A 26,362-nucleotide genomic window follows, 5' to 3' on the forward strand; every position below is an offset into this window, starting at 1 on the left:
CTCCAAACACTGGAGCGAGCAAATGAGTTTGTCTTGTGCATATTGTTATTTCTTGTCATTGACTTTTACGGCCCGTCGAGTGAACGCAGACAGGTTGATCACTGGAGTAGAATTAACTAAATGTTCAGGATGGCCACCATTAGCTGTGGCCAAATGGGTGATTACCACAGAGAGGACACATATCAGTTCCCTTGAATGGGAGATGATTCATTCATTATTTAATTACTTTTCGTTATTCCCCTTTTTTCCCCAGCTCATCATTGTTAAAAGTCATGATTTTCCAATTTGGGTGCTATTTGCATCAATTTGGACGTCATTGGGTGTAAAAACCTGCAGTGCACTAATTGTCCCTTGATATCACTTTGAATTATGGTACAATAATTGCTTAGAAGCAGTTAGTGCAATCAATGTGTAATATCACAATCCACTTACAGACTTTATGGCATGGTCATATACACTTTAACTGCTTGCTTATTGTCAACAGGGGCAGCAGCTCTCTGGAGGCTGTCAGCGGGGATTTATGCCCAAATCAAGTTGTGTTTTTGACATGGGTTTAGGGACAGACAAAGGAAACCCATTGTTTTTTATGACTCTATAAACAACACATGAGAAGGGTTGTCATGACTTCCCTGAGGAGCCCAGGAGGACAGCGGTGAGCTGGCGTGTTATATACGGCTTCATGATAGTTAACTCATCCATAATCTAATACACGGCTGATACTTATCCTCTATAGCAGGGCTGTAAATAAAACATTAATTTCACTTTCACATCTGGCATGCAATAAGTTGCACATCTCCAGCCTAATGTAAAGGACATAGGCAGGAACAATTCAACATGTGCACACTAAAAAGACATCACTGCACCTGAGCTGGTGGATAAAGGGATGACTTCAGGCGTCATGAACTGTACGGCAGACCGTGAAGATCCAAGATAAACAGGAACCGCTACAACGGTCATAAATGTGACCAATTGCATTAGACTCAGTCTCGGCACTTGAGCCCTGAAAGGTATTTATGTACACACTGTCTTTGTGCGAGTGTGTGCTCATGTCATATCATTGTTCTACAGCCACCCTCAAACTCTCTGCGGTGATATGAATTTGAAAAGGCATCATGTAAGGGTTAATAAAAGTGATATCTGATCTGGCAACACCTCAGTGAATCATTTGATCCAGTCATAATAGGCGACTGCAGTAAAAATGACTTTCCTTAAAGCATGCTGACGCCACGTGAGAGTGTGCAAAGCAATCGTGTTATTGATCCGTAGATGCCGTAGCCTATGACCTCTACCTCCAGACAATATTAATGACTTCATCTTCATGTAAATAATACATGCAGAAATGATGAGTGCAAACAGGGCCAAAGGTGAGGAGGCTAATAATTGGACAAGTTAGACTACATAATTCCAGGATAAGTTAAATTTCATATTAATGAATTAACGCCAACGATATGACATTTTCAAAAACTTGTAAATTAACCCATGACTCTATTTGGGAAAGTAATTCTAGTGGCTGCACAAACAGGCAATTCCCATCCAATGTCCTCTGTATCTACCTGAAAATGGATGTGTTTGTTAACTACTTATGCACAGAACAGATTTCAGTCAATATAACAACTGCATGGCTCCAATTACGAAGGTCCCTGTGCACTGCAAGAACTTCACCCTAATTACTCACAGCTGAAAAAAATCCTTAGTTTTCATGGTGGCATCACTGTAGTAAATATAGTACTTGACATTTTACATTTTGTAGAACTGAAGAAGAAAGCTCTGGCGCTGCTAGAAATGTTTCATAGGGGTGGCCAGATGGGGCCAATAAAACTTTTGAGGTCGCACATCAATACGAAAGCCATAACTGAATTTCAGGAATCTGATAATGGTTTAAAGTATATCGGCTAATAGAGTGCCCCAGGGATGACATTTTTCTGTAGGCCAACCCAGGAGCTAAAATCACCCTGGTTCCCTCAACAAAAAGCCTATGGGATTTTTCCACTGGGTTTTGGATTTGGATTGCTAAAAATTAGCTTATGATGCCCACAAGTTCTGTTCAGCAAGATTATCTTTACAGATGAACACCACCTTTAAGATTTTTAAAGCCTAAACGCAATCTCCAGAAGTAAAAAGCTATTGCTAGGCTAAAGAAAACTACACTGCAGTTGCGTTGCCATGAGTCTGTAAACATGTTCGGCACAGTTCAGCGTGATGACGTTCTGTAGTCTCATTTAGCTACTTTCTAGCAACCGTCTTAACCGTTTTAAGACATAAAAGCTGCAAAGTTTGCGAATGGAGTGTTTACTGATGTATTTTAATGTGGTAGAAGAAAACGTGAACATCTCTCAAGCATCTGTTAAACACAGACCTTATCTAACCAAAAACTCACTGACTTTGAGACAAGGGATCTGGGGGTGCTGAAATGCTAACAGGTTGTCGGGTTTAAGCAGTCATTGTAGGGTTCTCTATTGAAAACTAGGCCTATGTCAATATGGAGAGTTAAGGAATTGAATTCTGGTATACTTTGTTTGCTACAACTTTCTTATTTTACAATTAATATTATTATTTATCTGATGTGATTATACTAATATTGTTAAACAATCATGTTTTACTACATTATGTATCTACACGGTAGGCAGGTTTGTTATCATTTTTCTTACAAAGACAAATGTACAGCTTTAATTTGAAGACATACATTGATTGTAAGGAATGAAACATTTACTGAGAACAAGCTTTTTCAAGTGACTATTTTGAAAATGGCCCTGCCAGTTGTTTCCTCTGTAAAATTTGTTTAACTAGAGTGTTATTTAGCCCCTTTTACAACAAGATGTGCTGACATAGAAAGCTTAAAAATCGTTTAATCTAGCTCTAAGATATGAGTGTGCCACAGCCTCTTAAAGACAGAAATACAATCCCCCAATTATAATTGCCAAGGGAGGCCATGGCCCCCTGGCCCACCCCTTGAGGGCACCACTGCTAACTGCATTCATTATTCAGTTTTTGAAGTTGATGTCCTATTTTGTATGCTGAAGTATCCTCTTGATAGTTAAACATTCTGTAGACATGTTTAATATTCTTCCCATAATGCAGACATCTTGAGAAAATAACAGATTTAGTGATGGATGTATACAGACTATACTTTTTGACTATGATAGATGGAAGAATGTTTTCTCTCTTGTTGAGCAGTATATTGCAGGTCTGCAGGGTCAGTCATCCTATCTCTAAAACCATTGCTGATACACTACAGTTCCTGAAGTGCTGTGAGGCCAATAATTCAAGTGTGAAAGGGCCAGTTGTATTATTTTTTTCTCATTGTTGGTATGTTGTGGTTTCTGAACATGCCTTTTGGTAGACAGGACTTTGGTGTAGGTGAGAACAGGTTTGTGGCTATTCTTTTGGAAATACTGTGCTTTCCACAATGTTTTTTAGCTTGCAAATCAGTCTGACCCCCTAGTTTCTTTCAGCATTGCAAAAACATGCTGTTGCACCTACAGGATTGTTACATCACATATTGGCAACAACCAGACTTACAATGAATGAGGCAGTAAACTTTAAGACTTGATTTACAAGTGTAGACATAATGCCTGCTGGGCTTTAACCTATGTGGCTGATGATTTGAACCTATAAAACATAGCAGGGGACTATTTTATGGCAACAATTAGGGCTGTGGTGCTTAGCCCTGAGGACACAGAGCAAATTGGCTTGATTTCTTTAAAAACCATGGGAAAAAAGGAAGACATTTTCCACAAATTCAAAGTGGATTGAAAAAAAATATTATTTTGAAAGTGGTAGGGAAAAAAGTCCAAAAAAACTATATTTAGAATGACAATGAAATCTCTATAATAAAAGCATTATTTTAAAGCATTTTTTGAAGGTACTTTCCTTGGCGTTTTTTTTTTAAATACTTTATTTTTCTTTGTTGTTTACCCCTAATTTTTTTAGGTTATTTTCTCGTAGCCTACTTTTTGCACATTTTTGGGTAACTTCTTAATGCCTTTTACCCATATTTTTGAAAGAAATCAAGCCAGTTTACTGAGGCAGCAGGTTTCAGTTCGTTAATTTTATAATTATTCATGAATGACGCGCTACAAATAACTTTAAATACTTATATTTTAAGTTTCAAGCAACATACTTTGCAGGAAAAAGACTAACTAGAAATGTTATACTTATATTGACAAGCTAAGTGATCTGCTGCTTTTCCGTGTGTAGGCTATTTGCATCAAAATGTACTTCATTATTCGGCTGAAAGTCAAACATTCAAACCAAATCTAGATCTAACCCAAACTACTTTGAATATTTTGAAGAGATAAGTGTCCCCTTTACGCACTGCTATCAATGCGAGGGGTGTGGTTAAGTGTCAGTCAGTGCGCGTCAGGTATCCGTCCTGCGCTATATAACCATGTGAACTGAGAGCAGAGCAGCAACACAAGGGCACGAGACCACATCAGGAGACATCTGTCAAAGAAGTAAGTTACTTTTTTTGTTACTTTGATGCATGTTGAATTTTTAACCTAGACACATTTTTGCTTGATTTTAAGCCAAAATCGATGCCAATTTAACCACAGGGATACTTTTCATTTGCATTTAGTGCGTTTTATTTGAAATGTAACAAAACTTAAAATATCACAACATTTTTAATTTTTTTTTTTTGGCTTTACCAAAAGTGCAAATTTATTCTTTTTTTTTTTTTAAGGAAAGCAAACCTTGATGTCTGTCCTTCCTCAGATGGCCAACCTGCTGAGATCGTGGATGATGCTCGCAGCGCTCGTCGTCTGCCTGCTGGTGTGTTTGAGCAGCTTTGCGGACGCCTATCCTCCCAAACCGGAGAGCCCGGGGAGCAACGCCTCACCGGAGGAGTGGGCCAAATACCACGCAGCTGTCAGGCATTATGTCAACCTCATCACCAGGCAGAGGTGGGTCAGGTTTACCAAACTACATTTACTTATTTACTTTTTAAAACAACTCATTTTGTTCCCCCGTTTGCCATTTAACAAGACAGTGCAGGAATTTCCAGAAAATTACAGAATGCATGTCTACTATTATCAGAGCATCAGAGCAGGGGTCTAGGTTTTGTTTTAACAATGAGGGGGGCACATATTGAGGGAGGTCTGGGGGTCCCACCCCATGAGAATTTGAGCGTCAAACACTTAACCCTTTGAAACTTGAAGAACACTGGCTTGATTTCTTTTTCAAAAACATGTAAAGAAGGCATGCGCAACAAGTAACAACCCAAAAAATAGCAAGAAATTAGTAAAAAGTTATAAAAAATACCCGGAAATTAAGAAAAGAAAAGAAAAAATGTAAGTAGTGGAAATAAAAACAAAGAAATGGCATGGAAAAAAGTGCTAAAAATCTAATATATGTCTCTCTCTATATAATATATAATTTCACATCATATCTCATATTCTATGTACCAAAATATTGTGATATTTAATTATCTTCATATTATCCAGCCCTAACATAAAATATAAAAATATAATGCAGTAAGACTCTCAAGTGCTCTGTATTGCTTTCAAATTTCTATTCCCCCATAGATCAACTTTTTATATTTAGGCATACTTTTATCTCTGCTGCACCAACAGACATGCAAGCAAACTTAAGCATCCTCCTTTGTGACTTTTGTTTAGGGCCTAACCTCTTTAAATGTACACATGACACCTATTCATGTCAATGATACATGAATTCATTTAAATTCATTTACAACCCTTTAGACTTTGATAGGTCATATGTGTTTCAGCAAGATTTTCCCTCCCTGTTTTCCCTGTTCAAAACTTTCTGCACATTCAAATATATCCCGCATACCTATGTTCTCTGAGATTTTGAGAGTTAAGTTGTAATATTACCAGAATTAAGACATATTCTAATATGAAGCACAGTCCCTATAGTCCGCCATGTCTTACATTGTTGCTCTATTAATATGCTGATATTATATATAGTTGAAGCAGCTCTTGCTGTTCGTCTGTGGTGGAAAACAAATGCACTTGTTCTAAATACTGAGGGGGAAGTGTCCTCTGCAAACCTCCTGAAATGTGTGCCTATGCATCAGAGTTTATTTAACACTGTTGGTAAAGTTTAGAGCAGGTTTGAATATGAGTAACTCTAATCAACACACACATCACCTGGGAAAACTGAAAAAGAAGGACTAATAAATGCTGAAAAACTTAGAATGATTTGGTATCTTTTCGTCCTGTGGCTGGGTCATACAGGTAGTCCACCTCCCTTGATGGGAGAGATTAAGTCTCTGGCTCAAGGACAGACTTGCAAGGGTATAGCCACATGGGGAGCCAAGCCCCCATGCTGTGTCGTGACTTCACTCACATTAGGCCTGTTTTTCAGCCTGAATCAAGACTTTTCAGATGCGGTTTCAGCAGCCGGTAGCAACCCCTGAACTGGCAAGCTGAGGAGGACTCTTGGATCATTATATTTATGTTACAATGCATTGCTGTGCTTGTTATAAGAAATAATGAGCCCGTAGACAGAAGGCTGGTTTTCTTCAGACGAGTCTATAAAGTTCAGACCATATAGAAGCCTGTAATTGCTCCGTTGTGACCCCAAATCTTGTAATAGGCATCCTCTTCATTTTCTTTTGTTTCTCACCAGGCAAAAATCAAGACTAGATCTTGACACAATATGTCATACTTAATGGTAGAAAGCTCACATTTTCACTGTTTTCACTTATTTTATCTATCATATCAAAAATATGGCAAAGATAATATTATTGATCACAGTTTTGATCAGATAACAAGTTACCAAATACCCTGCTGTCTTGGTAAAAGCATGTATGAATAACGAGAAATTGTTTCTGTTTCGTTGGGGAAAATTTTGGGGTGTACAGTTTTCCAGTGATGGAAGCTGAGTATAATTAAAGAGGCTGGATCTTTCAGTGTAGCCCCTCATGCCTCAAACAAAGGCAGCTTTACTCTTGATGGCACTGATTTTAGTAAAGAGACGTCAAAAGACAAAGTCGAGGCAGCTTGTTGTGTTTGCCTCACCGGATGCTGAGCTGTGGACTCGAAAATTCTCACTTTCTCTCTGATAATTGCTCGGCTGATTTGTGATTGGGCTGTAGAGACCGAGTACTGCAGATAAAAACTCAACAGGGTGTGTGCAGCTAACTTGTTCACAGCTTGATGGTTCTTGAAAAAAAAGGAAAAAAAGGAGTCCAATAGTTGACATTCCTAGCTAGGATGATGGGGTCACACCATCAGAGCACCCAGTGAAATTCTCACAGAGTGGCTGACTGGTGAAAAGCAGAGAGGGGTCTCACATGAATAAGAATGTCCAAATCATGTTAGGCTGGAGTCATTACATGCTGGTGTTTGATTCCTCTCCAGGTATGGAAAGAGGTCGACCCCCGAGCAGGCGATGGCGTGGTTGCTGTTTGGGGCTGATTCGAGCCAAGACACTGAACCACGGTGAGAAAAACATGATCAGAATACAATCAGATTGGGCTTTTAAAGGCTGATACTGATACTAATGAAGCAAAGAACACTTTGCTATTGTGATACATGCTGTCCACACTTACTCTTCATGGAGTAAAAAAACATTTTTAACCCCCTTTTGTATAGAATATATAAAACACAGCCCTGCCAATATTGGTCCGATATATTATCAGATTGTTTTATTGCTCTCAGCGTCATTGCAGAATGATTACATTGATGTTTATGTTACTTTTTTTGAGCTCCTTGTTAATATTTCACTTTTCAAGTGAATATTGATTAGCATTTTATCTCAGTGTGGATTTACACGTCACTGGTCATGTCATCGCCATAATTTTACAATTGTATGTATGCACACATGAGCTGTATCCACCACCTCAGGTGTAGGTGTACAATCAGAAATTTGTGTACCAATTTGTGTCTCTTCTGCTTTAATTTATGTTGAAAATGTCTTTAATTTCATCAAAATGCTACTGCTTCTTTTGAATTTTTTTAAAGTAATTTTGTAATGGTCATTTTGTTTGAACAAATATTCACCATTTTGTGCCTTTTTTTGCATCAGTTTATGGTGGAAATGTTTCTAATTTCATCAAAATAAAAGTCCTCTACTACTTTCATGTTTTCATTAAGGGGATGTGCCCCCTGCATCCCCTCAAAATCTACGGCAGTGCACATCAGAATGCAGCAAATGTAAATTTCAGTTAATTAACCTGCTTTTTCTCTTCTCTTACAGCTCAGACTACAGTGATCAGTGGTAAATGAGCCCACTGTTACCCTTACCCACATTTCCCCCTATCCTTTGATCTACCAACAATCAAAAAAACAGTCATTCGTCAACCTGCACTGGACTTTGTGACTCTCCATATGTAATTATTTATTGTGCATGCAAAGATCTCTCTCTCTTTCTCTCTCTCAGTTTGTCTTCCTCTCAGTATCTGTTTGTTCTTTGGCCAAAAATGTAAATAATTTGTATCAAAATCAATCACTTTACAATAAAGAACTGAATGGAATAAAAGTATTAGATAGACATAAAAATGCTTTGGTATTTTTATTTATTTTGAGATAAAACCAACTGGACTTAGAGGTGGAGAGACACAGTTCCACAAATATATCAGATGAGGCAATAACCCTGTAAAATAAGGCGGGACCTAAAACACAATTTATTATCATATGGGAAAAGAAAAATGAAAAGGAGCTATGTTAATTTGGTTTCCTGTATTAGGTCTAACAGTCGTCTGGGGGAGCTCTCTTCTTTCTCTTTTACTCTTTGTATTTGCACTTTATATTTTTTATTGCTTTGTTTTACTTTTACTTTTTATGTGTATATTAAAGTCTTAAGCTTACACACACAAACATATATACTTATGTCTTACCATATATTACTCTGTGTATTCTATAATTTTTTTTAAATGTTTTTGTACAATTTTAAAATTATGATAACACTTGAAGAATTTAAACCTGTACTGTATCTCCTGTCATTATCTATCTTTAATTATGTGTAGTCTTGATTTGGGTGAGTACAATAGTCATTTACATTTAAAAGGGTTGTAGATACAATTCAAGTTAATTTTAGCGTGCCATAGCCAACATTAGTCATATAAAATGTAATTTCTTAATAACGAAATTGTGGCTAGTGAAAATGCAGAATGGCTAGTACCTTTGGAAAACCACCAGCCACAGTGGCTGGTGAGCAAAAAAGTGAATGTCAAGACCTATTTATTTATCATTATATATAGATTATCTTTTTTTTTTTTTTTTTTTAAATCATCATTACATGGGCTATTTAATTAGTAAGATACATAAAACGATATGATTACTAAAATAACTAAAAAGAACAGCTGTCGTTACTCTCACTGCCACTAGATGTCACTGCATCAACAGGAAACGCATATTAGCAAGTTAATCTCACTGCTGCTCCTCTATGGGTTCATATCGACGGCAGCGGACAGGCTTCAACTTCACACAGGGGTATCACAGCATTAAACGCATCTGTCGCCTCAAAACCTTCAAGGACCTCTTTGGAGAAACAGGATAACAGAGCAGCCAATTCGGCTTTTAATCAATGGAGCTATCTGTAAGAGCACGCGAGCCGTTTTAGGTTAAAGATAGCAGTTTGTGTGGGCTGCCGTCGGCTTCGGTGTTGTGAAAGTGACTGCATAGATTAAACAAGACCTGCCGTGCTTCAACAACTGCGAGTGGAGATATCTCAAACCTCCTGCTACATCTCACACAGAAGAGGCATCCGGATAAAGGTGGCCGGGCAGGTGAGTACTTCAACCTTTCTAGCTGTTTTTCACCGAGTAAAACGTGGAGTTGTTGCTTTGCGCTAACGCTGTTTGCCACCTTCGCCACTCGCCAGGTGGACACGCAGTCATAACGTGTCTAATTGCCCTCATCAGTTACGTTAAAAACACCCATTGTCTAACCTCGTGTGGCGTTTTCTTCCTGTGACAATGTCAAACGCACATTTGGCACGAGGACGCTACACATCATCTCCCACCACTGGCTCGTGCGCCCTGTATTTGCCTCACATGCAAATTTTGTGAAGCTAGCTTAATTGGCTTTAGGCTATTTTCACCTGCACAGCGTCCACAGGTGAAGCCAACACCTTTGTCTGCCTTACCCATAAACAATGTGTACTTAATCTGAATGTTGGAAATCAATTCAAAGTTATAATGTTAATGTTAATAATGTTGATAAGAACGACTCGATTTTTACATTTTGTACCTGTTTATTGCCTTTTGCGCATGCCCACACATTCTGGGGCGTGCACAGATGTTTGAGCGCGTGTGGACCAATAATAGGACAGGTGCTGATGGGAGTCTTAGGTGCAGAGTGGATTAAATGCTAGCAAGAGAGATCAACCTTTCTCTCTTCATAATTAAGCTTATGTGTTTGGACAAGTATTTGCTACTAATAAATACACATTTTTTGTCCTGAAAATGAGATTCAGTTTGGCAATTAATTAGTGGCTTCTTAAGAAGGCTTGTTCCAAGTAAATGTTTTGTTCCTTACAATTAATGTAAAGCTGTATGTTTGTCTCCTTAATTAAAATGATGGCTATAGCTTATTTAAAGAATAATAAATCACCTTTCATGTATAGACACATAACCACTTTAAAACAGAATTGTTAATTGTACCATTATTAGTCTATACACATCAGACAGTTAGTTGAAATAATTGTAAAACAAGAAACTAAAGTATGACAGAATGCAATTCCTTAGCTCTACATATTGACATGTTTTTTTTAACACACAGACCAAATCATAATGTTTATTTATGACAATTTATGGGTAGAAAATCCTCGCGTCAACCAGATGAAATCAAATGGCGCTGAGCAGAACCTGCCTCAATTAGTACTTTTTTAACCGACGTTAAATTAAAATAAAATAAAAGCAATTAGTTTAAGTGTTAAGAATATTGCAAACAAATATATGTCAGTAATCAGAAAACAAACCTACCTTTAATCCCTTGCAAGGTTTACATTAAATTTATGTTTCAGCATGACCCAGAGGGGATTCCTGACGTCACTGTTACTTAGATAATGGTTAAAATGATTTCCAAATTTCTTTCGAGGGACCCACTTTGCTCCTTAATACATGTTATTTTTCCAGTTCCATATACTGGGGCATTTTTCTTACCCAGCCACCAGTGTTATCTCCTTTAATTGTCTTAAGGTGAGACTTTTTTTTACATCGACAGATCTGACAATTTGTGCCAACAACAACGACATTCATACACTGGTGGCCGAGGCTACCGTGCAAGGTGCCACTATACGATATGTTGGCTGGAGGAGCCAGGTATCGGACAGCCAACCTTCCAGCTGGTGGACAATCTGCTGTACCTACTGAGCCACTGCCACCCCCAAATAGTAAAATAACAAAATTGATAGCCAATAACCAAATAACCTTTGGCTTTGTGATGATATTAATATAACAGCATTTTCATCAGTTTATTTAATGGTCTGTCTTTGATGTAAACATGGTCTAAGTTACTTAAACAAGTATCACTGTCGCTTGTCAGTTTTGTTCAGACGTCTGTGATTTTGTCTCTTCTGTCTCATGCTGTACTGTAACACTGTGAGAACATTTTATTACCACAGCGTATTAAAATGACCTCTGCCAGCAAGAAATCAGTTATTGTCAGTGGTAATAGAGATCCATTTGACTCAGGCAGCAGATAAATATCACACAGTGTGAAGTTCAGCTGTGCTGTTCTGCTGAAGCATCCTGAAAGGGATGATTGGAGGGCCAATACAGTAACATGGCTTCAGTTTACATGTAAATCTATTGAATAACTTAAAGCATTAGATTAGAACCAAGCCTCTTTAAGGCTTAATATTTGAGGCCACCTTTGTGTTATTGGGAGTATATTTATTTTGTCAGTCCAGTAAAATCGACTCTAGCTAGGTTGTGTGTCAAAGACTGCGTTCCTTCTGTACGTATTCTATCTGTCAGACAAAAATATATCAGTGGTAGCTTTTTTTTTTACACAAAGGTACTGATATAGTCCAGATAGTGATAATGTTGTTTCAGGGCAGTCTTTTGAAATCAAAGCTCTTATCACGATAAGCATTTAGTACAGTTTCCTAAATCTCCATCATTTATAGTCACTTACGACAAAATGAAAATCCCACTGCTGGATTTTCATATCAAACCGCAGTCAGATAGGTCTCATTTCAAAGAGCTTTTGACTGGGATTAAAGAAACTTCAGCCTTCTTATCAGTTTCTGTTTTGGAAGTAGGAGGTTTACCATAAATTTGCCTCGCTTTTGACAGCTTTAGGGGGGATTGGCTACACTATGAGCAGGTCTGGTTCTACCTCAACAGAAACATCGTTTAAGCACTTCTGTTACGATTTAAGAACTCTGCTTGAAGTTGGACACTTTAAACTTTGAAAAATGTGTCCTTCACTCCAAATTCTTTCAGGGAGATTTAAGTACATTTTGCACGAGGCATTAAATTGGATCAAAATACAACAAAAATGACAGCACGGTGATGTAGACAATGTAAACATGACATGCCTGAACGTCGGAGTATGCGTATTTGACATTGAATTAACGCAAACCCTTCATTGGTCATGCCTTCAGAAACATTCAGAGGTATACCTGTGTGACCCCAATCCTTGCCGTCTTTAGAAGAAGTCCTGGTTATTTGAAGTCACACACTAAACGCATTAAAAAATAATACCGTCAGTGGTGCCTATCTGTGACACTGCAATTTTTCTGCTTTGGCAGACTGAGTGATTAATTACTGCATCAAACCCAAATTCTAATCAACTATAGCTGGCAGAGAGAAAGACTGTAGAAATAAGACCCGTCTACACTCTGCTCCACAGGGAGATTAATCTGCAGCATCTCGCATAGCCTCAGCGTTTTTTCCCCAACCTCTGTGGTGTCATTCATAAAAATAATCTGCTCATTTACTGTCACACCTGCCACCCTTTACCCCTCGGCACATATCTCTGTTTATAGAGGCTGTAGCATTAAAGTGACAGGTGATTCATTGTTTGGGGGGGCATATGGCCAGAATTACGGTATATATCACGATACAGTAATTGTTCTATAAATTTAATCATTATTCAGTTTTCTTTTTATGAAAAGAGCTGACAGGCTTTAGTGCATGTGTTAATGGTATCCCTGGTTTTCTGGTTGTAAAGTGATTTAACTCTAGTTTTGGATACAGTTGCTTCTGTTATTTTACTAATTAAATCCACTACAGACCCAGTCAGGGTCAAAATTTGTCCCTGGCATTTTGCCTCTGGACCAGCCCCATTGCTACTCCCTTGATTTACAGCGCAGATACACTCAATTAAAACCTAATAAGAGATAAGCTTCAGCCACCTGAGTGGTACAGCGTTTGCACTGGCACCACAGCTGCTAACTGGCTAGCTCCGTCAGCTGTCTCTACATACATAAGATGAGCATTATCACCTGCCGAGAAGTTATGTTGCTTCTCGCATCTGGTCTGTGGCGTTACTTCGTTGGTATCAGCCTACTGCTCAATCACTTTTGTCTTTTTGTCTTGACCTTTTCTGCTCAATTTTTTCATTTTTTAGCTCTTTTATCCTTCTCATTTGTTCTTCCACTCCACCTAACTCAGCTCAGTCTGTCTTGATTTTTATTTATTTCCCGCTTGACCTCCCCTGCTTAGAGAGGTTCCTCTTGAGGAGCGGGGGGAGTAGAAAACAGACTATTGACAATTTTGGGACAATGTAACCCCTAAATCCAGTGGGCTATTCCAACATAAAGTGGGACACAGCTGGCCTGTCTTTCTTTTTTCTCTTTTGTTCCTACAGTTTTTTTTCTAATGCTGGCGGTGGCTACAAGATCTGGCATTTGCCAGACCCACCCGATGGCTAGTCTGAGCCGGGTCTTAGTGAATTCATTAATTTAATTGGTGTCATCAACAGTGGTTTCCTTTAATGTGCTCCAGAGTCTGATTGGCTTCATGTTTTGCATCACTGTAGGGATGCATCCTAGCTTGTTTACTCATCTTGTGGCCAACAAGATGCCGGCTTAGTCCGACTCCCGAACACACGCAGCATCACTCTGCAGCCACCTCTGAACGGCACATAGCAATCCTCCCCTTCTCTCGCCACAGTCCCCTGCTTTCTCACATTGGAGAGTCAACTCAGGATTTAGTCAAGTCCCAGTGAAACAAAGGATATTTTTGTTTTTGATATCCCACTGGAAACTAGTGCAGCACTGAGGATGCCAAGTATATTATCCAACACCTGTACAATGGCCAGCAGGACGCTAGTTTGACTAGTTCCCATTGTCTCCAACTTTGCCTTGATGTTTAGGGAAAGGTTTTAGGGATGTCTTTCTGGTCACTCCACCACTTTTGGAAATATCACGACAGCTGCCATGACTGAGTTTTTAATCCTTAGTGGGGCAACAAAAATTGTGAGATTCCTGTGTCTATTTCGCTCATTCAGCTACAGTGCCAGTTTTACCAGAGGTTTATGTCCACATGCATAAAAGCCAACTCGACTGTGCAGCTTACCTGTCCACAGAGTGAGAGTGCCTGCTGCACACCGCTTTCTCTATCTCTCATGCACACATGAGAGCACTGACTTTAAAGAGATAGTTCAGCCCAACATCAAAAATACATATTTTTACCTGTAGCGCTATTTATTAATTTAAATAGTTTTGGTTTGAGTTGCCAAGTGATATCAAGCGTAGAGAGTATGTCTTCTCTTGTATTAAATGGAACTAGATGGCACTCTGCCTGTGGTGCTCAAAGCATTAAAGAAAAACATTCGAAAAACACCGCAGTGATGCTGTTGGCGGATGTAGTGGGGTAGAAAGAAAATAGTTCCTTCATGAAATTGCTTACAAGGTCTGTGCACTATCTTGAGTAACCAGGTCGTGATTCTGCAGAAAGACATTGCTGTGGAGTTTTTTTTAAATGCATTTGTGGTGCTTTGAGCGCTATGACAGACAGTCAGACATCTGATTTCATACATATCAGGCTTCAACATCATCTAATCTTCTTCATATTTATTTTTAGGCTCTTTGTTGTAAATCAGGGTGGGGTAAAAATATAACAGCACTCAAGCCCTTCAGCAGCTACAAAGCTTGAGTCTGTTCACGATTCACAAATGCTATGGCTGTAAATCCAGCTCTTCATTCGACATCTTAGTTGTATTCGCCATAAATGTTTCTTTTGAGATCTTGCGGGGAAGGTCCCACTTTTTGACTAAACTGAAATAAAAGATTCAGCTCCCCTCCCCACCCCAGTCATTTTTTGCACTCTCCCTTAATAAATAGTCAAATAAATAGGCAAGCCAATGTGTCAGTGTTGGCCTGAAATTGGGGATTTGCTTTGTTTTATTCGGTCTTTAACCAGAGTTCCTCTCGAGAGGTTTGAGTGACATTGAAACAAGTGACATTCATTTTGCCTTTTTTCATCATGGCTGCTTCCTCAGAAAGAAAAAGACAAGAGGAGTGGGGACCTTTTAATGAAATGCAGGCAGGGAGGCAGGGTGGTGATTGTGAATGCTCCCCCCGGGTGGCTCTCAGCACTTTGTCTGAATCCTTTAGCCTCTCAGTGGTATGTACATGACATTTGATTCTAATTACACTAATTACAATCTGTATCAGCTGAGGGAAAAGCGAGACCCACAGCACTAAGTTGATCAAGTTTTTAAAAAAAATCAGATGCCTGGCATCAAGTGATATCTATTGATGCTTATCGTTTTTAAAAAAGACAATTGGTTGTTCTTTAATGATGCAGCATACAGAAACTAGATAATGAACTTGACTCGTACTGTTTGAGAATCTCTGCTCATGCGGCTGAGGTGGCCAGTGAGTTCCAAATCCGTTAGAAAAGTTTAATTGTAACTTTAAGCTCGGTCTGTACCCTGGAAATATACACGAGGTGTTCTTCTCCATGCCGTTTTCTTGCTGCCAAGTAGCAGCACACTGAGTGCATTAATATGCATGCTGGGAGTATGAAACACCTTTTATTTTTGAAATCACTCAACCGTGCAGCGCATGGCTTTAAAGTGCACTTGAATTTATCCTCTCCTTCAAAAGACCTCCACACTTTGTTTTCATTTGTACAAGCATTTTTAGTGACTTGGGTGTTGATATGAGCCCCTGAAGGTAGGATTGAATGAATTGCTTTAATACTATCATTTGGGAAATGGTTTAGTTTAGAATTTAGTCTGACAACAGAGAAGCATAAACACACCGGTGTTTTCTTCAAGATACTTGAGGGCAGACTCTCAAAAGAAGCCCTTGTGGTAGTTTTCATGAAACCTTTTAAGTGACAGTACCCAATTTTTTTATAAGAATAATACAAACTCTGATAGGATTGTCTAACTGTGGAAACAACATCATTACAGCAAGTTTTTGAAATGTTACTTTTCATTGTTTTTAGTGGCAAAATTACTTCAATTTGTATTGATGTTGGAAACAAAGGTTTGAGAGGCAAATTATTTCTAAATTTAAACCGGGTTTTGCGGACCTTCCTCTAGGCGACACAGACTTTGAAGAGAGCATTAGAGTGGGAGAAAATGTAAAGGCAAAAGCCGCCTGGGCCAAAGTGAGAGAAAAAAGCAGACAAACTCAGCTAATTTCACATACTGTATTCTTTTGTCTATCTTCTTATCTTAGCTCTTGTTTGTAATAAATATTGGCCTAATAATATATAAATTGTTAGATTTAATACCTAACTTTGGGGGGCTGTGTCTTGGCTTTCAAATGTTCTAGATCCAACGCTGATCTCAACACATACGATTACATACCATCAGGGGTAAGCGAGGAATTTTTTTCTTTTGTGGTTTGGGTGAACTGACCTCTTAAGTGTAAATTTTTGTATTTAGTCAATGTGAAACAGTTGATGTCCTGGGATGCAAGATAATTTTTTTCTTTTTACAATTAGCAGAAAAAAAGAAATTTAGATTAAAATGATTTTTCTGTCCATTTCCTCTTCCTTTTTTTTACGTTCTGGCCAGTATTTCCAGAGCTGTAGAAACAGTTTACTGCTGTTCTCAGTCCACTGGTTTGAAAGTGCTGTTAAAGCCATAGTTTTGGCTGGAGAGCACTGTCAAAATTGATTTCCTGCCTGTTGTGTGAATGCTAAACTTCTTTTTTTCAACAGGGACCCTGATATAAAATCATTTCCTCAAAAAAAAGAGCAATTCTGTATTGAAGTGTAGCTCAAACCTATTAAAAGACCCAATTTTAGCTCCAGCCTATTATTATTTTACGCATTTTCCCTTGTTGCCATGGCAAAGCGCCGGGGAAAAAGGCAAAGAGCTGCTCTCGGTTGTCTTGGATACGACAGTTTTCCCTTGTAAAGTAATGAGAGGAGCTGAACCTGTGGGAGCACAGGGTTATTTTTAGGCCTGACGCCAGCCTGCATGTGTGGATTAAGACTTGTTTGGTTGCTGGTAAGTGTGCGTGCATGCATGTGTGCGTGTGTGTGTGTGTGTGTGTGTGTGAGAGAGAGAGAGAGAGAGAGAGAGTGAGCATGTTTACAAGCTTTAATGCAGCCACTCTGTGGGAACCGCTGAAGGCGTTTTACACTTGGCATACAAACACCTGGGCCACCACTTGTGTCATTGCTCCAGATCAAAATGTGCTGGAAGATGCAATTTGAAGAAATTGCATCTTCAGGTGCAGGCTTGAAAGAAATAGACGCTTCCCTCAACCACTATTGGGTGTCCTCGCTCATACAAAAAAATGTGTGATCAAATAATTTACAGCAGTACATTGGTTTCATGTGAGAGTGGAGGCTTGCAGACCTTGCAGACAAAATCCTTCAAGAGAGGAGGAAAAGCAATTTGAAGCAAATAAATAACAACCCTCAATGAAAAGAAGTATTAGAAAAGGACCATCAGTCTCATTTTGAGAAATATTCTAAAGCTGTCTGTATCACTTACTCCCTCTACTTTAGGGATTTTCTTAAGACACCAAAGCCTTGACCTTTGCCCTCATTATGTAAGACTTGGGTAATGCAGGCATTTAAACCAAGTATTTTGCTGTGCTGGATAGGGTTATCAGTATAGAGCATTAAAAATGTCTAGAAATATAATTCTAAGATCTGTGTGCATGCACACAGTTCGCACACATGCACAAAAACACCCAGCTGGCCCCTTGTTTTAATAGACTGACAGTGTGGAGATGATAGCAGCTCTGCAAATATGATGTCATGGCAGCTGTGCTTTTGAGATGCTCTCTTCCTGCAATACAGTGTGGACGATGGAGATTTGTGTTAGCGTGTGTTGCTGTGTGTGTGTGAGTTGACTAATAGAGATGGTGGGGAAAATCACTCAGGGAGCAGAGACAGTTTAGATACACACAATATCACTGTAGGGACAGACTGACTCACAATTTGATCAACTGCAAGGTGCTTTCAACCTGCAGCTAGGATGAAAATACCCAGTTTGACCTCATTGAAGGATCACTTATGTGCACTGTTAAACTTCTACATTAGTCTTAATGGTATCATTATTGACACTTATTTAATCCTTGATTGCAGGGATTCATTACTGGTTGCCACTCTTTGGAGACATCCAGGCTTTTCTGCAAGAAAATGCCACCAATTACCAGGAAAATGTCACCACTGGAGATGACTGCACCATCATTAGATCTTGGCCAATTATTCCCCATCAGTAATGTAAAATAAGAATGAGGGAGGAAGGATGGTAGTCAGAGAGTCGGAGAACATCCTGCCCACCCTCAACTCTCCTTCCTCCCAGCCGCCCTCCCCAGTGTGTCAGCCCAGCTCTAGCACGGCCAAGCTCCGCTGCAATCGGCTTTGACTTCTTAGCGGCCGTGTGGTCTCTGCATACTTTTAACAAACTCTGTCATTTCGCAGTGCAAACAGGGGATGCCACGGGATAAGCCTGTGGGACTGGTATGTGGCATTAAGGACCTGATCCGCATTGATCAGAGTTTTGCAAAGGAGCTTGGTCCCTCAGCATTTAGGAATGTGATTCAGTGTCACAGCCACATACACGTACACACATCAGTGTTTCCAGTCCTGCCCTCCCTCCAATTGGATCGGTTTAAAAGAAGAGTGAAATGACACCATTTAACATAAAGATGAAGGGGGAAAAAAATGAACTATTATTAACCTCAAGAACATAATGAAGTCGCCTACACTAAACCAAAACTGATACACGCAGAGAAAGGCATTTAAAAATTGTGACAGCTTTCATCTATGAGTCATTTACACTGAGTTCAGGTCGTGCTATTCCAAATATGATATGACATGTCCGTGGGTTCGGAGAAATAGATTTATTACATAAGGCAAAGAGAGGGAGTTAAATATAGACCAAAAACCATGGGCAGGATCAAAACATATGGCAGAATAAACCAGGTTATTGCAAGGATTAATGGATGATGAATAATAGATTTATAGAAGGATACTCTTAGGCACTTTCTTCACGTATACAGATGGATATTTTCCTCCTCTGTTCGAAAAGAAAAAATGTCCACAGGACTGAAAAAAGAAAATAACTGAAAATAACTCTGTCCACGTTAGAGGGCAAAAAAAGACTTACTGGTATCAGCTGTCTACTACATTTGTCTCCCAAATTTCATTTGAGGGTGGACAAGAGGCCAAAATGTAAAGTAAATTACCCATTTAAAAAAATATCTGTAATTGTGTAGACAGGGCCACAGAATTTCATTAGAGTAATCAAGTCAGTCAAGGAATGAGGTATAATGATAGATCTCGCCTGCCATTACTCTGACAGATGAGATCTTGAAATGGATTAAGGCCTTTACTCACAGGGGGCACTTTTTCATGCGATACGTTTGCATGTTAGTATATTTTTTCAAACTGTTTTTGTTTTGAGTATTTTCACACAAGATGCAAATATTACTTAGTGAATGAGTTATGTAAAAAGTCACTCCATATATATATACACCAGCCTACAAACAAGCCTATTTCTGCTGTAAAGTTAAGTATTTTAACATGGGTATTGACTCTGTTTTGGAGCAAGCCTCAAGTGGCCATTTAAAGAACTGCAGTTTTTGCCACTTCTGCATGGGCTTCACTTTTCAGCCCCAGAGGTTGCCTCTTAGTAAAGTTCTTTTTTTCATATGAAGATATGAAAAGCAATAATACAGGTGTCCTAGATAGCTTCCACAATTTCAGCCTCAATTCTTCCCCAGGCTCCCCTCATGTTGTTGGATCAATATTGGGGATTATAATTGAAACCTGCCCTTCTCCAGTGGGTACACATTTAGTAGTTTATAAGATGAATCTTTAACTGGTGCCCTGGGATGTGTTGGTACACATAAAAACTGCAGACCTGCACCTCTGAATAAATAGGGTTTGGGAATATTTTGATCTCTGCACAAAGAATCAAATTAACAAAATTACATCCCACTGAGCTTGAAGACATATTCAAATTTGTGCTTACTCACAATGAAAGGCTCAAAAAGAAAAGTGTGTCATAAAAGTGATTTGGTAATGAAAAATAACATCCAGCATGAACTTTTAGAAATGTTAGGTGCCCTGTAGTAAAAGGCATGTGATTCCATCTGAAGGAAGAAATATATTTAGCCATTTTCATAAATAAATAATGTTGAAAGCTGCACAGGATGTACAGCAGTCTTTTGTAGTGTTAAAGATAGCGCCCTCATATGGCCAATTAATGTAACTCCTTCAGTGCTGGAGCGCTGTGTGAAGATGCTTCATCACTCACAAATCTGATCAGTGATGATGATGAGGCTGAAATAGGATTTTCATTGTTGACACACATTCACACAGTGGTGACGTTACTGGGTTTTGGCCACCGCATCACTGGTTCCATCATGGTTAGCTATTGTCATGGCAACTGGGAATTAGCATCCTTGGATACCACTGTAGCTCCCTCATCAGCTGCTCTTTTCTTCCTCACCATTGTTCTTGTTTGATCTCTGACTCTCTCTCCCTGTCTCTGTCTCTGTCTCTTACACTCTCTCTCTGACCACCTGCCCTCCCCCAACCTCATGTTTCCACACATCTATAGCCTTCCTGCTTGATTATTCTCTCCTCCACACTCTTCTATTTTCTTCTGTCTGTCTTTTTGTCTCCTTGCCCTCATGACTATTGATTGCCTATTCTGTTCATGTTCTTCACACCGCCTCTTTAACTCTAATTGCTATTCACCGTGTGTATTTCACAAATTCCACCTCACCTGATAAGTCAGTTTCGAAACTGGACAACAGATGCTTCGTCTCCCAGTGCTCGGTCTCTGATGCTTGTTGCTTTTGCTTGCTGCCTGATGTTAAATGGATCAATTAGAATCAACAGAGATCCTCACAAAGCCAGTGTTAGCTGGCCTGCCCACCCACTCACCCGCTCAGTCAATCCCTCCCAACTGTTGCTTATAGTATTCCCCACGGACATGACAGCTAAAACTGTTTTGGTGTTACCAGAGCAACTGGCTATTCTATTTATAGCTGTTTAACAAAGTTAGACACCAGTTGTTGTGTGTGGGAGCTTGTTTGGACAAATAAAGAAGGAGCTGCGCAAATACGTAAGTCCACTGACTGTGAATGTGATTATGACAGAAAAGGATTTGTTTTCTTTGTCATGGATGGATTTAGACTTCCTGGGATCCCTGTGCCGGACGTGAAGGGCCTCAACACAATAACACAGTTTATCACAATGTGACAAGCTATAAAAACAAGCTATAAAATATGCAAAACTCTGACTCTGGTTCTGTGGGAAATAGTCCTGTTAGACATCCGATCTTTATAAAACTATAGAGTTCCTTCCCTTGTTTGAACCTTAATTCTGCCTCAGTGGTCTGACAGCCAAGGGACTCTGCATTCATATTCACAATCAATACTTCATTAGTGTTTTCAATGCATCTCCCTTCTCTCTCTCTGCACTCTCTTTCATTTCAGTTGACCTAACAAGTTTTGCCGAGGATACTGGGAGGAACCAATTCTTAAAATGCCCGTGGCAACATCCAGCTCTGACTCCGGTAAGTGGCTTTGTCTCGCTATGGCGAGGGCATCTTTGTGTGTGTGTGTGTGTGTATATATGTGAGAGAGATATCGGGAGGGAGACAAGAGGGAGGAGATACTGAACGGTTTGTGGTTATTCCAGCACTCAGGACATGTATCTCATCTCCAGAGTTCTAATGCGACTTAATGAGCTGGCTAATGGAGCGCTAAAACTCCTCTCTTAGATCTATCATGCCTCGAAGGATTGTTGTATCCTTCACAGCCCTCTACTCCTGTATGAAAGTGTACATTGCATGCATGCACAAACTTGCATGCGCTTGTGTCTCTTTATTATGGACTGATGACTGATCAGTGATGACTAAAATAGTACGGCATCAAACCCAGAGGGTTAAGTGATTTGCATTTGCTTTTTCGAAGTCTTCTGTAAGTCATAGTGGCTTTGGCAATTCAGATTTTAACTAGGTAGGCACTGTATCAGCACATTATAGGTATTGGCCTATATTGGCTTTAAATGAAATGATCTGCCAACATACTGATTTCTGCCGATATATTAATTGACAAAGTAAACATGTACAAAACACCAGGTAAACAGGTAACAAAACAACATATCTGAAAAATATACAACAATATGTAAAATATAAGTGACAAAAATTAAAGAGAGATAAACAGACTGAAATAAATGAGTGACAAAATGAAAATACATATAAAAATAATGATCACTGGGGCATACAGATAAGGAGGTATATTCAGTCAGAGGATTCAGGGAAGAAAGTTACATAATGTAACAAAAAGTGGATATATTAATTGGTATCGGTTATCGGCCAAATGAGTTGGCATATCAAATATCACCCAAAAATCCAATATCATGCGTCCCTTATTTGACCTTTTTTGAATTATGTGAAGGAATTTGAATTATTTGATGAAGCTGTCTGTTCTTTATGAAAATGATTAAAATATGATACTTTGACAGTTATTCTACTTTAAGACTCCTGTGAAAGATTCAATTCAAGGAAAGATGCTGAGAAGACATTAGGCCTCATTCACAAACAGTGCACACATCTATGATGAAACTGTGCATACAAACGTTTTACACGGAAACCCAGGGTTCATCAATATTTTCTGCATACGCATAAATGATGATGGCCCAGCTTTTGCAGAACATGTAACCATACTCCTAGATGCATAAAAACTACATTCCTACATATTGTTGTCTATCTAGACCAAGTAGGTTTAGATAGACAACAATATGTTAAATTAGTACGTTAGTAATGCTTTGGCCAAATGTATCAGATAACTGTGAAATGAATGCCTTTTTATGCTCATTAATTTTAAATTTTAACTCCAACATGACATAAGCAGAAATTTAATAATCAAGAAAGAAACAAATGTAGTTATAAACCTATTATCAGTCAAACAGTTGGGTGGAAATATATTTATTATTCATTTTTTAAGCAAGAAAAACTCACACGTCCTTTAACTTGTATTCTGAGCTCTGCAGCTTGAGATTTTACCCTCAGCAAGATTGAAATCAAACTTATGCAGTTGTGATGTTGATGTTTGTCTGTAATGTCAGCCGTAAATTAGCCTATAGTGGTCGTTCTCAAATTTTTTACAGTGTGTACCACCTCATATAATTTGAGGCTCTCCAAGAGCCACAACTATGACTTATGCTAAAATGCAGTAGCATAGGCCTACTCTATTTAGCTACGGACAGTTCATGCAGGAGGCAGGTTTGTTCCCAATCAGAATTTTTTTTTTTGTTGATGGTTGACTGCGGCGCTGTAAAAGAGAAACACAAGAACTTCCTAATAGTTCCTATTTGGAGCCACCTTTCACTTTACCTCCGCCTACGTCGCAGTTTAGCTCTTTTCTAATCATGGACGTGTATGGGCCGGCTACGTTCATGAATGTCACTCCCTGCCAGGCTGATATTGAAACAAATATGTTAAATTTAAAACAAATTTTTACTTACATTTAAGGGATCTCATACTTGAAGTATTTTCATTCGCAATTTTGCAGTTTTTTGATACCATTACATAGAGACATTCCTCAACTTACCACTAGAGGGACCTTATGTACCACCAGTGGTACACGTACAATACTTTGGGAACCGGTGGCCCTTAGCAATCACAGTGTGAGACAACAGGTAAGATAAGTGCAGCAGAGACCTGGACCAGCCTGACAACCAGCACTGCTCTCTCCATGATATGCCTCTAGGCAAACTTGTTTCCTTAAATTGAGAAATGGGGTTGTGACATTGTGCTGATTGCGAATAGCAGGCGTGCATCTGTCAACTTAGAATGACTCTGATTCACTAAAATATGCATTGTGATGAGAACAAAATTCACTGGTACACGTGTCATTAATCTGACAGTAAATTTTGCATGCAAGCTTATTTTGTGTGCAAAGTAAAAACATCTCTACACACATATAAATGAATGATGAGTGCTGGAGACTAACAGAAAACACTGCTCCAAATAGTGCACCCTGTCTTGCACTTGATCTCAGGCCATTTAAACAGTTTGATAAAAAATAGAGCATGTGACTATTTTTGACTAAAATAACAAAAATGTATTAAAACCCTGTGTAAAAATACAAGAACTACTGGAACGAGTCAGATTTGGCATCACAGTGATGGCCTCTTTTGTTGGCATCGTATCAAACTGAGTTTTTAGACGTATACCTTGGCACTGATATCAAAGTTGAAAATGTAGCTCTGTGACTGCAGTAGCTTTATGTTTCATATTAGTCTTTAAACTCGTACATAGGAATACTTCAGTGCATTTCCGCTTTACTCAGTGCTGAGGGCACTTGATCCAGACACATAAAAGATTGAACAGCCACAGCCAGATGTCTGGGAAATTAGAAGTCTCAGTATATTGGTTAACAGAGGACCAAATCTAAAACTCTGTGCTTTACAGTATTTTATCGTGTGCTAATAAATTGCAGGAGTCAGCTGTCGGATCGAGGGAGAAAAGCAGTTCCACGGAGAGTTAAAATGTGTGTGGAGTTTCTTTTTTGTAATGGGCTGTCAGTCAGTCCTGATTTGTACAGCAGCCGACGGCTGAGTTTGGATGACTGGCATTTTTAGTAACACACAGTAAATTGTTTCTCCAAACCAGTTCATGTCTTTTTTTGAGTTTAAAAAGCAGCATTTTTCAGGAAGGCTATTTTTTGCACAGTCTCGGAGAAGGGTTAGAGAAGGGTCAGGTTTGATTTTAAACAATAAGATATCTCTCAGCTACTGTCAGCGAAGGAGCTCCATTTATAAGCATAAATTTCCCCTTTCGCTGCGTCTGCAAGGCTGGCTGTGTTTGTACCTGTGACTGTGTATCAGTAATGAAGGCTCATCACTCATATATATGTCAACTCCCCACGCACCACCTCCTTGACCAACCCTCCTCTCTACAAGCCAACCTTCTGCTCCTCTTTCCCCCAGTTAACCCCCACAGGGAAGCCTGGAGGGAAAGAATTGTCCTGCCTCCTTTTCTCCCTCCTCCCAGAGAAAGCATCATACTTCCCTCCCTCTTTCTTCCCCACTCCCCCACCTTTCTTTTCTTTGCTCATGCACACAACCCTCTCGCATCTCCTTTCATTCATGCGGAGGAGAAGACGCTCAGCCAGGCATAGCTTATACACATTCACGTCAAGTGCAGGTGGAGAGGGAGGAAAGAGCGAGGAGCTGTTTTGGCAGAAAGAGGAGAGAATCAGGGAGAGATAGGGAGAGAGGGAGGGAGATCTCTCAGTCTGCCTCAGATACAGTATTGGGTGTGTTGCTGTGAGTGTGTGCACTGTAGAGAGGTGTTGTTCACCATGGCTGGCAGCCTGTTTGGAAGGCTCTCCCTGGAGGAGGGGGACTCAGTCAACTCCCTGGAGGGCCTGGAAATCAAGCTGGGGGGAGAAGGTAAGAACACAGGTCCCTACCTGCTGGGTGTGTGAGGGATGCAGGAAGGTTTGTAAAACTGATGAGTTCTCTGGCTATGTGTTTTATCACAGATGATATACTGGGCAGAAACTGGGGGAAGCTGGAAATCACAATTTAAATGCAACCAACCAGGCGCAGAAATATGTACACACTGGCGTTTGAGGGTCTAGTTGGTGTTTGAAATTCGCATTGCACCTGCTCCTGATGTGCTGGTTCTAGCCTCCAGAGTGTGATGAAGATGAGCAGAGACAGATTAGGACCCAGGGCAGCATGTGATGCACAGGAATCTGAAGCAGCACACTACAAAGACAGGAAGGGAGCCGGCAAGGTGCAGTAAAAACATGTCATACTTTTCTTTCATGTACAGTGAGAAGCCGTATCGTAAACGGCGAGTGAGAGACAGAGGAACACACTTTGAGAGTAAGTAAGTAAAGAAAGCAAACGGAAAGTCTTTAAAGCAAATATGGATTTGTTGTATTTGTTGTTGCTCACTCAGTATGGAGTAGAAGGTACTATACATTCAATTAATATTTGATGGAGTTCATTAATACTGCATGGAGTTACATACTATGCAGCTATATTTCA

General features: G+C 39.4%; 2 protein-coding genes across 5 annotated transcripts in view; both read left to right on the top strand.

Moving 5' to 3' along the window:
• Positions 1-4,713: 4,713 nt before the first annotated feature.
• Positions 4,714-8,305, top strand: pyyb (peptide YYb). The gene is made up of 3 exons (XM_042507699.1): positions 4,714-4,901; positions 7,323-7,403; positions 8,161-8,305. Exons 1-3 carry the CDS (start codon positions 4,714-4,716, stop codon positions 8,183-8,185), a joined length of 294 nt encoding a protein of 97 aa, XP_042363633.1. The 3' UTR covers positions 8,186-8,305.
• Positions 8,306-9,347: 1,042 nt separating this feature from the next.
• Positions 9,348-26,362, top strand: part of mpp2b (membrane palmitoylated protein 2b) — a 58,066-nt gene continuing 41,051 nt past the window's right edge. For 3 of the 4 annotated variants that reach the window (XM_042507693.1, XM_042507695.1, XM_042507694.1), the window contains exon 1: positions 25,627-25,756. In XM_042507693.1, coding sequence (XP_042363627.1) covers positions 25,666-25,756 — 91 coding nt within the window. In that variant the 5' untranslated portion in view covers positions 25,627-25,665. Of the gene's footprint in view, positions 9,692-21,789; positions 21,870-25,626; positions 25,757-26,362 lie in introns of those variants that run through there. The other variant, XM_042507697.1, reaches the window with a different exon arrangement.

Source organism: Plectropomus leopardus, chromosome 19 (assembly GCF_008729295.1).
Source record: "Plectropomus leopardus isolate mb chromosome 19, YSFRI_Pleo_2.0, whole genome shotgun sequence".
NCBI lineage: Eukaryota > Metazoa > Chordata > Actinopteri > Perciformes > Serranidae > Plectropomus > Plectropomus leopardus.